At 39.9% G+C, this 12,272-nt stretch overlaps 1 protein-coding gene across 8 annotated transcripts in view; it reads right to left on the bottom strand.

The window, feature by feature from the left end:
- The window catches only part of ADAMTSL3 (ADAMTS like 3), a 180,353-nt gene that overhangs the window by 42,148 nt on the left and 125,933 nt on the right, over positions 1-12,272 (bottom strand). For 7 of the 8 annotated variants that reach the window (XM_069025491.1, XM_069025495.1, XM_069025493.1 and 4 more), the window contains 4 exons: positions 11,995-12,045; positions 7,341-7,545; positions 6,360-6,507; positions 5,633-5,717 (listed from right to left, as the gene is read on the bottom strand). In XM_069025491.1, coding sequence (XP_068881592.1) covers positions 5,633-5,717; positions 6,360-6,507; positions 7,341-7,545; positions 11,995-12,045 — 489 coding nt within the window. Of the gene's footprint in view, positions 1-5,628; positions 5,718-6,359; positions 6,508-7,340; positions 7,546-11,994; positions 12,046-12,272 lie in introns of those variants that run through there. The other variant, XM_069025499.1, reaches the window with a different exon arrangement.

Here is a 12,272-nt window from a genome sequence, read left to right as displayed (position 1 = left end):
GATGATCAAAACACCAGCAGGAGATACAGGAAGATAATTAGACCAATGTTAAAAATGTATTTGGAAAGAAAGATCCAAATTAGGATTCAAAGATTTGGCCCTTATCTTGGATAAAGGATTATCTTCCCCTTACTGCAGGAAAGCTGCCCTTACAAACATAAGAACAGTTGTGTAAGACAAAAATCAGTATTTACACTCTGCATACACAGTAAGCACAGAAAAATGTCAACAGTGTGGTTTGATTCTGTGCACAGTTTATCATCTTGCCAATAATTTCTTGCCAGTATACACAGAGGAAGAATCAAACAGAAGAAAGGAGAACAGATGGCTGGATAACCTGTAAGGATACTCTAAGTCAGTCCTTGGGATAGTCACCCAGGCTGTGATTGGAACAGACCCCAAAAAAGACTTTTTCATGTGGAAAAGATTATTCCCATTTCCAACAGAGGTTAAAAGGTTAACTGGCTATTCTTTAAGGAGATGTTAATGGAATACCTTTACAGCTCTACTACAAAGACAAATATATCTAAGCCCATCAAAGTTTCCTCGAACTGTCTCAGAATTTTTGTTAGAGCTCACTGTTAGTCACTCAACAGACTTCAGGAAAGGGCAGGTTATCCCCAGCTCCTCTTGACTCTGAGAACTGCCAGTGCTCATCCCTTCACAAGTCTGACCACCTTCCATTGGAAGGATACCATCAAAATAGGGGATGGTTGTGTCCTACAGTGATCAAACCTGAGCAAATGCCAGGTTAGGTACAACCTAAGAGCCCACTGAGTCTGATGGCACAACTGGTGGGGGTCAACATCCAGATGCTTTTGATAACCAATTCTAATGAATATTCTGTGGAAAAGCTGCAAGGGAAGGCTTTCTCTTACCCCAGCAGATAGAATCAGCTTAACCCTGGAACATCAGATCTCACAGTCCTTTCAAAGACAACCATGCAAACCACCTAGGGGGGCAAAATCACCCTCATCCAATGAAATGCTTAAGCATGAGCCTAACTTAGGCATATTAGCTGTGCTTTGAAGTCAACAGGATGATAATGTGTTCAGAGGGAAACTTGTGCTTAAGTGCTTTATTGGATGAAGGCCAGTGTGCATAGGCTTAACAGAATGATTACTTTCTTCTTCTGTGTAAAAAAAAAAATATTGACTCCATTTATACTTATGTACATTACTGGAAAAATAAAATTGATGGACATCTATAGCTGAAAATGGTTGGTTGGTCTTCCAGCCATACCTAAGTTTACAGTCTGAAAGTAATAACTTCTTTTGGTAAAAGCATGACAGCAGCATACCAGAGATTAGTGTTAGTTTTGTGTACAGTTAGTTGAGTGCATTTAAACATTCCAAAAATAATGTGTTTCAAAAACATTCTTTTGAAATCCATATGAATGAAAGGAAATTTTGAACCACAGCAATCATTTCATTCCGCAACCAACTGATTTATAAAGAAACTCAGAAAATGCTAAGCATTTTTTTCCTTGACTTATAGCAAGCCTGTATTGTAACTGAGGTTTTCCTCTTGAATATTAGTGTCTGGTATTTTTTCAATGAAGTGCAAGATAAAAAATGAACACACAAAATACTTTTTATTGTATCTTGGCATCTGCTAACTAGTCATGTGACTATTTACATATTGTAATCCCAAACTATAAAGCAAGGTACTGACTGAACACAGAGAACTGATTTTTATCTAAATTTTGAGCTCAGGTAGATGGATTTTTTTAATCTTTACTTTACACTGAACATGCAAAACCAAAGCCTGTGACAGGTCATTAAAGCAAACTCCATCAGCCTCAGATGTGAGGTATTTTGGCATCCACAGCATACACATGGTAATGCTTTGAACACAATACTTCCTTGAAGTAAACTTAGTCTGCCTTCAATGGGCACACACTCAGAGTCATCTCAGGTCAGGATTCAGAAGCATCAAAGTGCTTGGACTACAATGCTTTGTGGATCATCAGCAATTAATAATGGACAGGGCAGTGACAACTGAAAATTTTCTGGAATCTCTAAGTTCAGAGATGAGACTCCTCTTCTGATTAAAAAAAATAAAAAAAAAAGGAAAAATGCAAATTTGAGCAGGTACAACATTTTATAATCAGCCTTTTTACCCAGTCATTCTTCCCAAGGTTACAATGAACTAAAATGCTCCTATACTCATCTGAGCAGGTATAAATAATGAAGACACTACAGATGCAGTGGAGGGCATGTCCACGCTGCAGTGTTCTCAGTCCAGCACTAATGGAAATGTGCTTTCACCTGGCACATGCTGTAAAAGCAAGCATAGGATGACCTGGGAAATGAAGCAGTGACCTAAACTAATGATGATAGAACTGGGACAGAGTTCTATGAGACAGACAAATCAAATCTGAACTAAAAACTGAGCTCAGTGCAGCCCTCTGCAGCTTTCTAAAGACTTGGAAAACATGGTGTCTCTTAATTTTTTATTTTCCTCATGACCATGATTCCTGCTTTCAGTTAAGACAGGAAATGCCTAAATAAAAAAAAAAAAAAAGCTGCTCTTGCAATATTTCCAGTCCAATCTTAACACACCAAGGGTCCTGGATAAAAGTCTAAAGAAGCATCTAAAATGCTGGCTGTTACTGAGCAGAACTTCCATGATACTGGCACCCAACCCCTCCCTGCAGCACCACCCTTGCCTGCTCTGAACAGAGTCACACTGCTGGTTTTAACAGCCTCAAGGGCAATGTGTTGGGCAAAATCAGCAGCCTATTTTCAGAGAAGGAGCTGTGAGAAATGGGTGATGCTCTATCACCAAAGGCACAGTGGGGACATGTCTGTGAAAATGACTCCAGTGACATAAGTGGGAATCTTTATGAGAAACACTGCACCTCACATCACTTTTTAGCTCATATTGCTGGAAAAATATATCAGTTTTTGAAAGCATTTTAGTTTTTCCCTAAGCCATGACAGAGAAAGGCAGTTGAGGTGTCTATTTCTTTAACTTACAAGTAATAAAAAAGATGCAAAAACTTGCTGGAGCTTCTCTGCGAATCCCACTGTAACTAAGACGGCTCGAGGGAAGAACATTTAAAATAATGATTGGTATCAACTGTCATCACATTCCACAACTAAAAACTAAAAAGGTCAGACCTACATTTTTCTTGGCCTCACTTTAAGGACAGTCATTTTTTATTTTGCTAATAATAAAAAAAAAAGCAGCTTTTGAACATTCCCCCTCTATGTAAATTCAGGACACCAGCCGTGGTAGACCACAGCAGCAGAAGTATTTTTCTTCCTCAAGCTACTTTTGGCATATCCATCACTTGTGGGTTCTAAAGCACAGCTGCATTTATTCTCTTATTCATTATCAACTAAAATATCACACAAAAGCATAGAGAGACAGTTGTCATAAAAGGATGGGCTAGAAGTTGAGACTTCATATTGTGGTTCAAATTTAGATGACAACAGAATAACTAAAATTAAAAGTGATGGCATTTTACCAAATCATAAAGTCTCCTGCTAGACAGAGGTGGGCTATGAGTTATCACTGTGCCATGTCTAAATTACAGAAAGCAAAGTTAAACAGATCTGAACCAGACGGAGATCTTGCTATAATTTATTCTGGGAGAAGTAATAATTTATTGTCACAGTTTCTTTTTAAATCTTAATCCCTGCCCCAAAAATCTGACTCTAGCTGGAGAGGACCAGAGCAGTTTGGGCATGAGGTTTAAAGCACTGATGAAGAAACTCTCTGGTTGCAAACCATTATTGCCCACATGACCAACAGACAATCTGCAAAAAGGAATGAAGTCAGGCATCAGTTATTTCTCATTTCTCCTCACCTGCCAGCTTCCTTAGAAGACTAAAGAGCAAGCAGTTGGCAGCAGTAAAATGAAACTAATGGGGAATCTGGCTCCAGTGTTAGAGCTGGGTCCCAGGAGAGGCCAGAGTGCCCAGACAGGGAAGGCACAGCACCTCAGCAGCCCCTCAGTACAGAGGGGGTGGAGAGGAGTCACTGGTAAGAGGGGGCTGGAGAAACCTTTTAGACTTAGGTGAAGGTGCTTCTGGAAATTGTGAAGGAAAGTCTAAGGACAGGATGAGGATCATGACTGAAAGATGGAAAACATCAAAGTGAAGAAGAGAAGGCTACAGTGGAATATATGGGTCACAGCTAGGAAGGATGAATAACTGCTTTCACTGTCAGGACAAGGCACAAGGCAGCCCATGACAAAGTTTCTCTCTGAGCTCTATTATATGCTACATATCCTCTGAATGCTGTGTCCCTGCCAGTCCTCCATTTGTTCTGTCAGACTGATGCTGAAGGATCCTAAAAACCCAGGAAGTGCATTAGCTCATGGCTGCCACAGCAGGATGTTGTAATGCTAGAGATAATTTTCTTTATAGCTTCATGCTGAATCCTCTCTAGAAGTGACCTCATATACCTTCATTTGGCTATCCTGACACTTAAAAGGCACATTTGGTTGCATCACCCCCTTGGACAATCACACTTTATTTTTATATCTTTGCTACTACCCTGCCTGAATTCAGGGCCACTGATCTGAGAGTGAAATAACTGCTCACAGTAGGTTGACACTTGACTGGAGAGGCTAGAGAAGTGAAAAGTTTAAACTACAGTCACCATAACTATATAAACACCTGTTTGGCAAGAGGTTTCTTCTGTGAGTCATTGCAGGTGTAAAGATTTTATTACTCATGATCACACCTGTTGCTGCATGTGTGCCAAAAATCAGGAATAGCTTGATGGAAGAAGAAAAATAAGCATAAGGCACACTGCTATCAGAGCAATATAAATCCAGAGTAACATCATTAAGATCATCTAAATTATTTCAAATTGACATTACTACAAATGAGGGCAGAATTCAGCAAAGCACAATAAAATATTGTTCAAAATCTCACTGTATACAACGTATTTAAATACTTTAATGTCTATATATTGAATATATTACACATATAAATATGTGTGTGTGTGTGTGTGTGTGTGTATGAAAAGTACACAAGGGATATAAGGAACTGTGTGGCTGCCATAACATACAAGGGTCAGGGACAAGTGTAGCTGGATTTAAGTTATTCTTTCATCCCCAGGACTTGCAAGGCTTAACCTCATCAGTTTTTAGGGGACTCACGAAATCCAGATGTTATTTCACACATCTACGCATGTAAAATAGCACAACTTACCCCCACAGATGCAGCTAAGCACAGAGATCAGCAGGTTTTTCTCACTTTATGCATTGGTCTCACCCCCCAAGGAAATCCTGGCAACCCTACAAAGTACCTCTTAAGTTTTAATACCACCACTGCACTCTTGAGGTAACAGCTATGACCAGGATAAAACTAAAATTATTTCATTTATATCTGCTGAAACACCTCCACATGCATTAATTCGGGCTTCATTAGGCTGAATTAAGATCCCTTTGAATTCCTGAATGATATAAGGGCACTGTAATAGTGCTCTGTGTCATCCAGAACAGGAGCTCCAGAAGCAAAGTTATGGAGGTGTAAAATTAGGAACAGCTCACCACACGACTCCTGTCCCATGGAGGACCAACTGTCAAAGCAAACTGCATAGCAACAATCATTCCAGAGATCTGCAAAGCACACTGGAAATGTTTCTTCACTGTAAAAGGCAGTGTACTTACGTTGGCTCCTCTGACACTGTTATGGTCTCTTCCATTTCATGGGCCTGTTTAAACCATGGCAATTTTGCTTCCACAGGACTTTTTTCTGGTAGAGGAACAAACCCCAAAACATTCAGTAATTCCTCCAAAATCAAAGCAACATATTGATGTTAGTATTAGTCACCTCAGAACTTCACAGCTTATGTTGCTTATTGATCTAATGCTTTTATAGATATACTGGATAATAAAACAAAATTCACTAGAAAATTTCGTCATGCTGTTTGAGTTCCATTCTTCATTTTAAATATGCAGAAATGGAGAAGGAAAAAGGAAAGTAGTTTGATTATAACTTGATGAGCTGCTGAGTCACACTGAGAATGCTGACATATTTCATGAAAGCAAACAAGATCCCAGGTGATACATATGGAGGTTCATTCCCATTTCAAGTATTATTGAACAACTCCTCCTTGCTGTGCTAAGCTCATTAATTCTGGTTTTCCCAGTTTGACCAGACTATATAGATTTAGTTGGCACATTCCCCTCATGGCAGTCTGGCCACGTTATCAGCAAAAAATATCAGCAGGGCACTTTTCCTAGCACCAATAATTAAAGTGCTTGTTCCTGCCAAAACTGAAAAAAGTCCCAGTAAATTCCAGCTTCTGGCATTTCTGAAAAAGGTTACCAGGGGCTTTTAATTCTCTGAACAAAAACGCAAAACAACAAGAGACCCAGACAAAACTGCAGTTACCTTTTGGCTTGTAACACGGTATTGGCACGATGCACTCCTCTTTGATGTGCAGTTTGAGCTGTGGATTGCAGCCCCCGACGTGCTGCCCGCGGTGGTCAATGCACAGCACGACGCGGTACCGCAAACCTCGGCCACAGGTCACTGTGCACTGCGGGAGACAGCACAGCCAGCTCACCCTGCTTCTCTGCTGCCTTTGCAAACGCTGCTCAAAAGGATGCTGCAAGCACCAATGAGGTGCTCACTGAAGTTTTTCCCACCGAGATGTATGAATTTGTCCCTGCGTTGCTAGGTGAGTAAGGGAAAAGCTGACGCTGGAAAGGAAGGTCTAAGTTTTGGGAGTGGAAGTGCTTTCTTGGGGTTCTGTGAAGCTTATCTGATTGGCAATGGTCTGAAACAGAGGTGGCTATGCACTGAGAATGCACTCTCTCACAGTGGTCATTTTCACTTAAAGCTGGGTCAGGGCAGCTGCATTTTCGACACTGTTGTGTCACTGATGTCGTCTGGATGAGCTAAGGAAGTACAGGAGTGCTGAGCTATCTGACTGTATCAGATAACTACAGCCAGGAGAAGTTGGCTCATGCTTTTGTTACTATAATGAAAGGTAAGAATGCTGGAAAATCACCCTTGCAGACCTGCCAGCCCCTGACAGACATGCCTTTAACTATTACAGCCAGTGAAATACTACATTTATCAAGAACTGAGACATAAATGACCTGACTGCAAAGGGGCCTGACCTCTGTCTCTAACTTCTCCTCCATGCAAAGCAGGAATTCAACAGGCATCAGGAATTCTACAGGCATTCCTCTCCACACAGACACATTAATGTTTTGATTATCAGGCAGAACTTTTCCCAGTACTATTGATTATCTTTCACTGCTACACTTTTCTAACAGTCCTGTGCTAATAAATACGTGGTAACACAAGACCAGAGGCTTTCTTTAGAAAATAAGAATAAAAGTCCAAATTAACTTTTCAACTTACTTGAGACCACTCCATTGCCACCCACTTAGGACAATCAAAGAGATTGCAGGTCTGAATGACTTTGGGCTTTGGGGCATACATGCATTTCCATTCCTCCACTTGCAGTATCTCTCCATGAATGGTCTCCTCTACACACACAAAACTTCTCCTCTGAATGCCACCTCCACAGGAAACTGAACATGCAGTCCACGGGTTGTGTTCCCACCTGGAAAAAAAAAAAACCTCCTAAGACTCTTTCTTATTCCACTAACCTCTATTAAAAATGCAAAATATTTCATCCAATCTTAAATGTCAATTAAAGCTCACTGGTAGTTTGGTTGCTGGATTCTTACCATCCACAAATACATTAACTCACAGACCTATCTTGCAGTATTCCAGGCTTAAATTCATGTGCAAAATCAGAAGAAAAACAGAACCACCAGTGTAAGTATATTTCAAAACAAAACTGAAACTCTTATTCTCATACATAAGTAAGAAATTGTGAATATAATGAGTCTGATTACTGGAATGAATTTACTTGCAAATAGTCTAAATCATCTAAATAGAATATTTTTGACAATTTACATGATCACATAGACCCTTATTACCATTGTCAGAGGCCAAGAAGCCCCTTATTTAAGACCCTAGGAAGTCTGAAGACAAAGACAAATCTGGCTGTCCTGACTGAGGGTGTTATTACTTACAGTGGCTCATCGCTGCCCACATCATTCCAACTACCCTTAAAAACATGTTCATGAAGGAATTTTTATGGGATTTCTAATACCTTGGGTAAACCCAGCAATTTCATATCAAACTGCCTTCATCCATAAGGACTGTGACAAAATTAAATTGTGGCAGGTACCATTTGGCTGGTCATCACTGCAGTTCTGCAAGAGTTTTCCACCCTCATTAAAATGCCATTGAATGACCTTGTATTCACACTTTCCAGCTTGCTTCCAGCAAAAGGCAGCTGCTCATCCATCTCAGCTGCTTTGGCTAACTCAGCTGACTCCTCCTGTAGCAGGCCAATGCACAGATTAATGAAAATTTAGGATTAAAAAAGTCTGCAGCAGATCTGCAGGGTAGTAGCCTCCAACAGAGAGATAACAAACAATTTGCTGGGAAGAAATATCCTCAAAATGGACATCTATTCTCAACCTTAGACCTAACTACAATAAAGATGGAAAATGTTGCACCATCTGAAGTGAGAATGACATGGAGGTTTTTAGGCTACAAACTCAGTTGCATTCATCTCTTAGCATGAATGCACATTTAAGCAATCACCTCTCAAAAAACCCTAACTTCAATAATGTCCTGCTCCTCTCACATTTAGAGATAAAAAGCTTCTATCAAAGCATTTGTCTATAGGTTCCAATGACCTCCACACAACATCTCCTCACCCTTCACCTCCTATCTCTGGCTTTCTTTCCACCACCCTCCCAAATCAAAGCCAAGACCTTGGAAATTATTGAGTCCTGCAATACATCTTATGGTTCATCAGTGTCTTGTTAGTTAAACCTTACCTCTATTACAACTGCAGAAAGCATCATGAAAATAATTATATCCCTTATGAACAATGGACTTGGCAAGTACTGCAATATCCCACCAAACCAATTAATCAAGAGCAACTTGGCTATCATAAAGGAAGTCATAATATCAGAGTCAATGAAGCAAAGGCCTATAAATCAAAGGCAAATTTAAGCAACCTACTTTTTATGATGCAGCAGGTAAATCAAGGACATTTCCTATTTTAAGCAATTCATTAAGCTGCCTACAAAAACATATTAATCATGCTTAAGCTCAACAGAAGAATGAGTATGAAACACAGAGCAAGCCATGGGAAATTAGCCACGGAGTTTAGACTCAAAAACATTCTGAATAAAGCTGTGTGCTGAGATACTGATATCCCATCACAATAACAAAACACATCTGAAGAGCAAGATTTACACTGTTCTTTGACTTAAATGAATGGCCAGTCTTAAGTAATGTTCTTTAAAAAAAAATCAGGAACTAAAGAGCAATTAACTATTTAATGAATTAGCAGCTCATGGATTTATATATGTAAGGCTCACTGTGCTATGTGTAATTTAAGGCTTGCAAGCGTTTACAGCATGAAGTTTTATAGTTGTTTTTCTTTATCTCATCAGTTTCAAACACACTCCAGATCCCATACTCCCACAAGCATTTTCAAGATGGAGTGAGGTCCATGGCTACTGGGGAAAAGGGGGGTCTTGGGCAAGCAGTCAAGGAGATACTTTCCAGAACCCACAGCTGTCAAGGGATCCTCAACAGTCCAACAAGTCTGAAATAAATGGAGGCATTCCAAAAGCTTTAAAAGAAAATTTTCATCCTGGGAAATTTTTTTCTATTTATTTCAAAAGAATTCTCCATCTGTAAAAATATTTCAGTGGGGCATTTACAACTCTAGCCACAGGAGAACTCTTTCAAGGTCTTGTGGTGTGCACCACGACTTTCCCACAACTTCCTTGTGTGGACAGGAAAGCAGTGGTAAACACCACAGGACTGCAAGGCAGCCTCCACGAGGCCCTTGTGTTGTGTAGGAGGTGTGATGTAGGATGCTGGTCAAGGGGAAGGAGCCTGCACAGCTTTGCTCCAGCATGTACCCAGTACTTTGGTTTTCAGCCTGCTTTGCAAGAACAATCCTGGGTCAGCATGCAGGAAGCAGGAAAGGAAAAAGGGGAAAGGGGAAAGGAGGAGGAAAAGGAGGAGGAAAAGGAGGAGAAAAAGGAGGAGGAGAAAAAGGAGGAGGAAAAGGAGGAGGAAAAAAAGGAGGAGGAAAAAAAGGAGGAGGAAGAAAAGGAGGAGGAAGAAAAGGAGGAGGAAGAAAAGGAGGAGGAAGAAAAGGAGGAGGAAAAAAAGGAGGAGGAAGAAAAGGAGGAGGAAAAAAAGGAGGAGGAAAAAAAGGAGGAGGAAGAAAAGGAGGAGGAAGAAAAGGAGGAGGAAGAAAAGGAGGAGGAAGAAAAGGAGGAGGAAGAAAAGGAGGAGGAAAAAAAGGAGGAGGAAAAAAAGGAGGAGGAAAAAAAGGAGGAGGAAAAAAAGGAGGAGGAAAAAAAGGAGGAGGAAAAAAAGGAGGAGGAAGCAGAGCCAGCACAGGGTAATGCATTCCAGTTCCTTGCCAGGCAACAGCACAGACAAATCCTGCTGCACTGAAGCAAGACTTACATCCACACTGGACCAGAGTCACCTCCTAACACAGATAAACAAACTTTAAGCTGCTTTTTTCTTTCAGAAACTCCTGCAAGAAAAGGATTTTCTACATCTTTGTGGTGTTTCCTCACGAGCCCTCTCAGTACAACACAGCCTGCTTCCTCTCTCCTTCCTGCTTGGCTGCCTGCTGTTTTACAGTCCTTACTCTGAAGCATCACCCAGGAACACCATGATACCTTCTGACAGAACACACCGAGGTGCTGAAATGAGGTGGGCCTCTGTCTGTAGTTCCCCGTGTTTGAAATAAGAGAAGCTGCCCACAGCTTTATCATAGACATAATCTATCTCACCACAATGTCATGCAAACGTGCTGAGCACAGTAAAGCACAGAAAGGGGGATTACATTTCTCTTCCAAGTGGTCTCCAAGCCCTAAGTGGTTCAGAAGATGAAATACTCCTGTAAATACATTAAGCTGAGTTCCAGGAGAGATCTGAGTACAAAGGAACTGGCAGAAGAAATGGAAAGACACAGAATATAATTAGAGAACCCTACAGGATAAAGCTGTAGAGGAAAAAAATCCCCATCTATGCATGAAAGCCAAAGTACCTCACAGGACAGCAGATCCACAAGGACAAATTGCTACAGAAATAAACTATGACATTTATATCAGCTGTAATCAGTAGCTCCACTGAGCTGTGCAAGTCTATGATTTCATTCTTATTACTTCATATCTTTACTTCTTTAGAAAAATACACATTATTCATTACATGACATAATAAAGCAGAGGTTCAACTCAGATAAATATGCAACTAACTCATCAACTATAATTCTTTACATTAAAAGCAAATGTGACTCAATACTGTTTAATCCTAACATTCTTTGTAAAACATCTAAGGGTTCCTGAGAAGTTTTAAATCCTTGTAATTGATTCAGGTGTTAAAAAAAAAAAGTAACAATCTGTGCTCTAATGACCTATTTTAAGGCAAGAGATATTCCAACAATTCAGTATCTTGAAAGTGACATGTCATCTTTGATGTGAATAAATAGACTGTGGATCTAAAAGAGGAGAAGGATCAGACCTCTCATGAGAAAAAAAAATTCAGAATTCTGTACATAGAGAGATCTATTCTATAAAATCTCACACATTGTCAAAATAAAAACCTTTCAAGAGAAGAATTCATACATGCAGTTTGAAGATGATGCTCTTCTCAGCACTACAGCCAGAGAAGGCTGAGTGGGACAACTGTTTATTTTAAAGACTTCACACTGGTATTTTCAAGAGCTGCACATTAACCTCTGACTGTTAAGCTAATCATCCAGAGCACACTAAAATAAATCACAAGCTTCAGAAATGTTTACAGGACTGTTGCAAGCTTGCTCTCCTGTATAGCAAAAAAAAAAAATAAAAAAAATCAAAAGATGTTCCATTATCTTAGCACTAAAATAGTATATTTGGAGTGAAAATTGTGCTAAAGCTGACACATATGCTGTCCTGATTATACATACCGAGGAAGTGGCTGGAAGTGATCATAGGGCATGATTTCTTTAAATCCATCACTGTCAAAAAAAATAAATATTGCATCATTATTTCTCATACCCAAGACTGTACATCAAGTACATACTTCTATGTGATCATGCTTGAAGTAAGCAATTCCCAATGTGAAATGAAGGACTCTTACTTCATTACACATGAGCCTTATGGCAAACCTTACGACTTGTATAATCCTACCTTTTCTGCATGGATAAAGAACTATTCACCATACAGTTCCTCTATTTCATACCAC

This window comes from Aphelocoma coerulescens, chromosome 10, assembly GCF_041296385.1.
Source record: "Aphelocoma coerulescens isolate FSJ_1873_10779 chromosome 10, UR_Acoe_1.0, whole genome shotgun sequence".
Taxonomy (NCBI): domain Eukaryota; kingdom Metazoa; phylum Chordata; class Aves; order Passeriformes; family Corvidae; genus Aphelocoma; species Aphelocoma coerulescens.
This window is presented reverse-complemented; position numbering and strand designations above follow the sequence as displayed.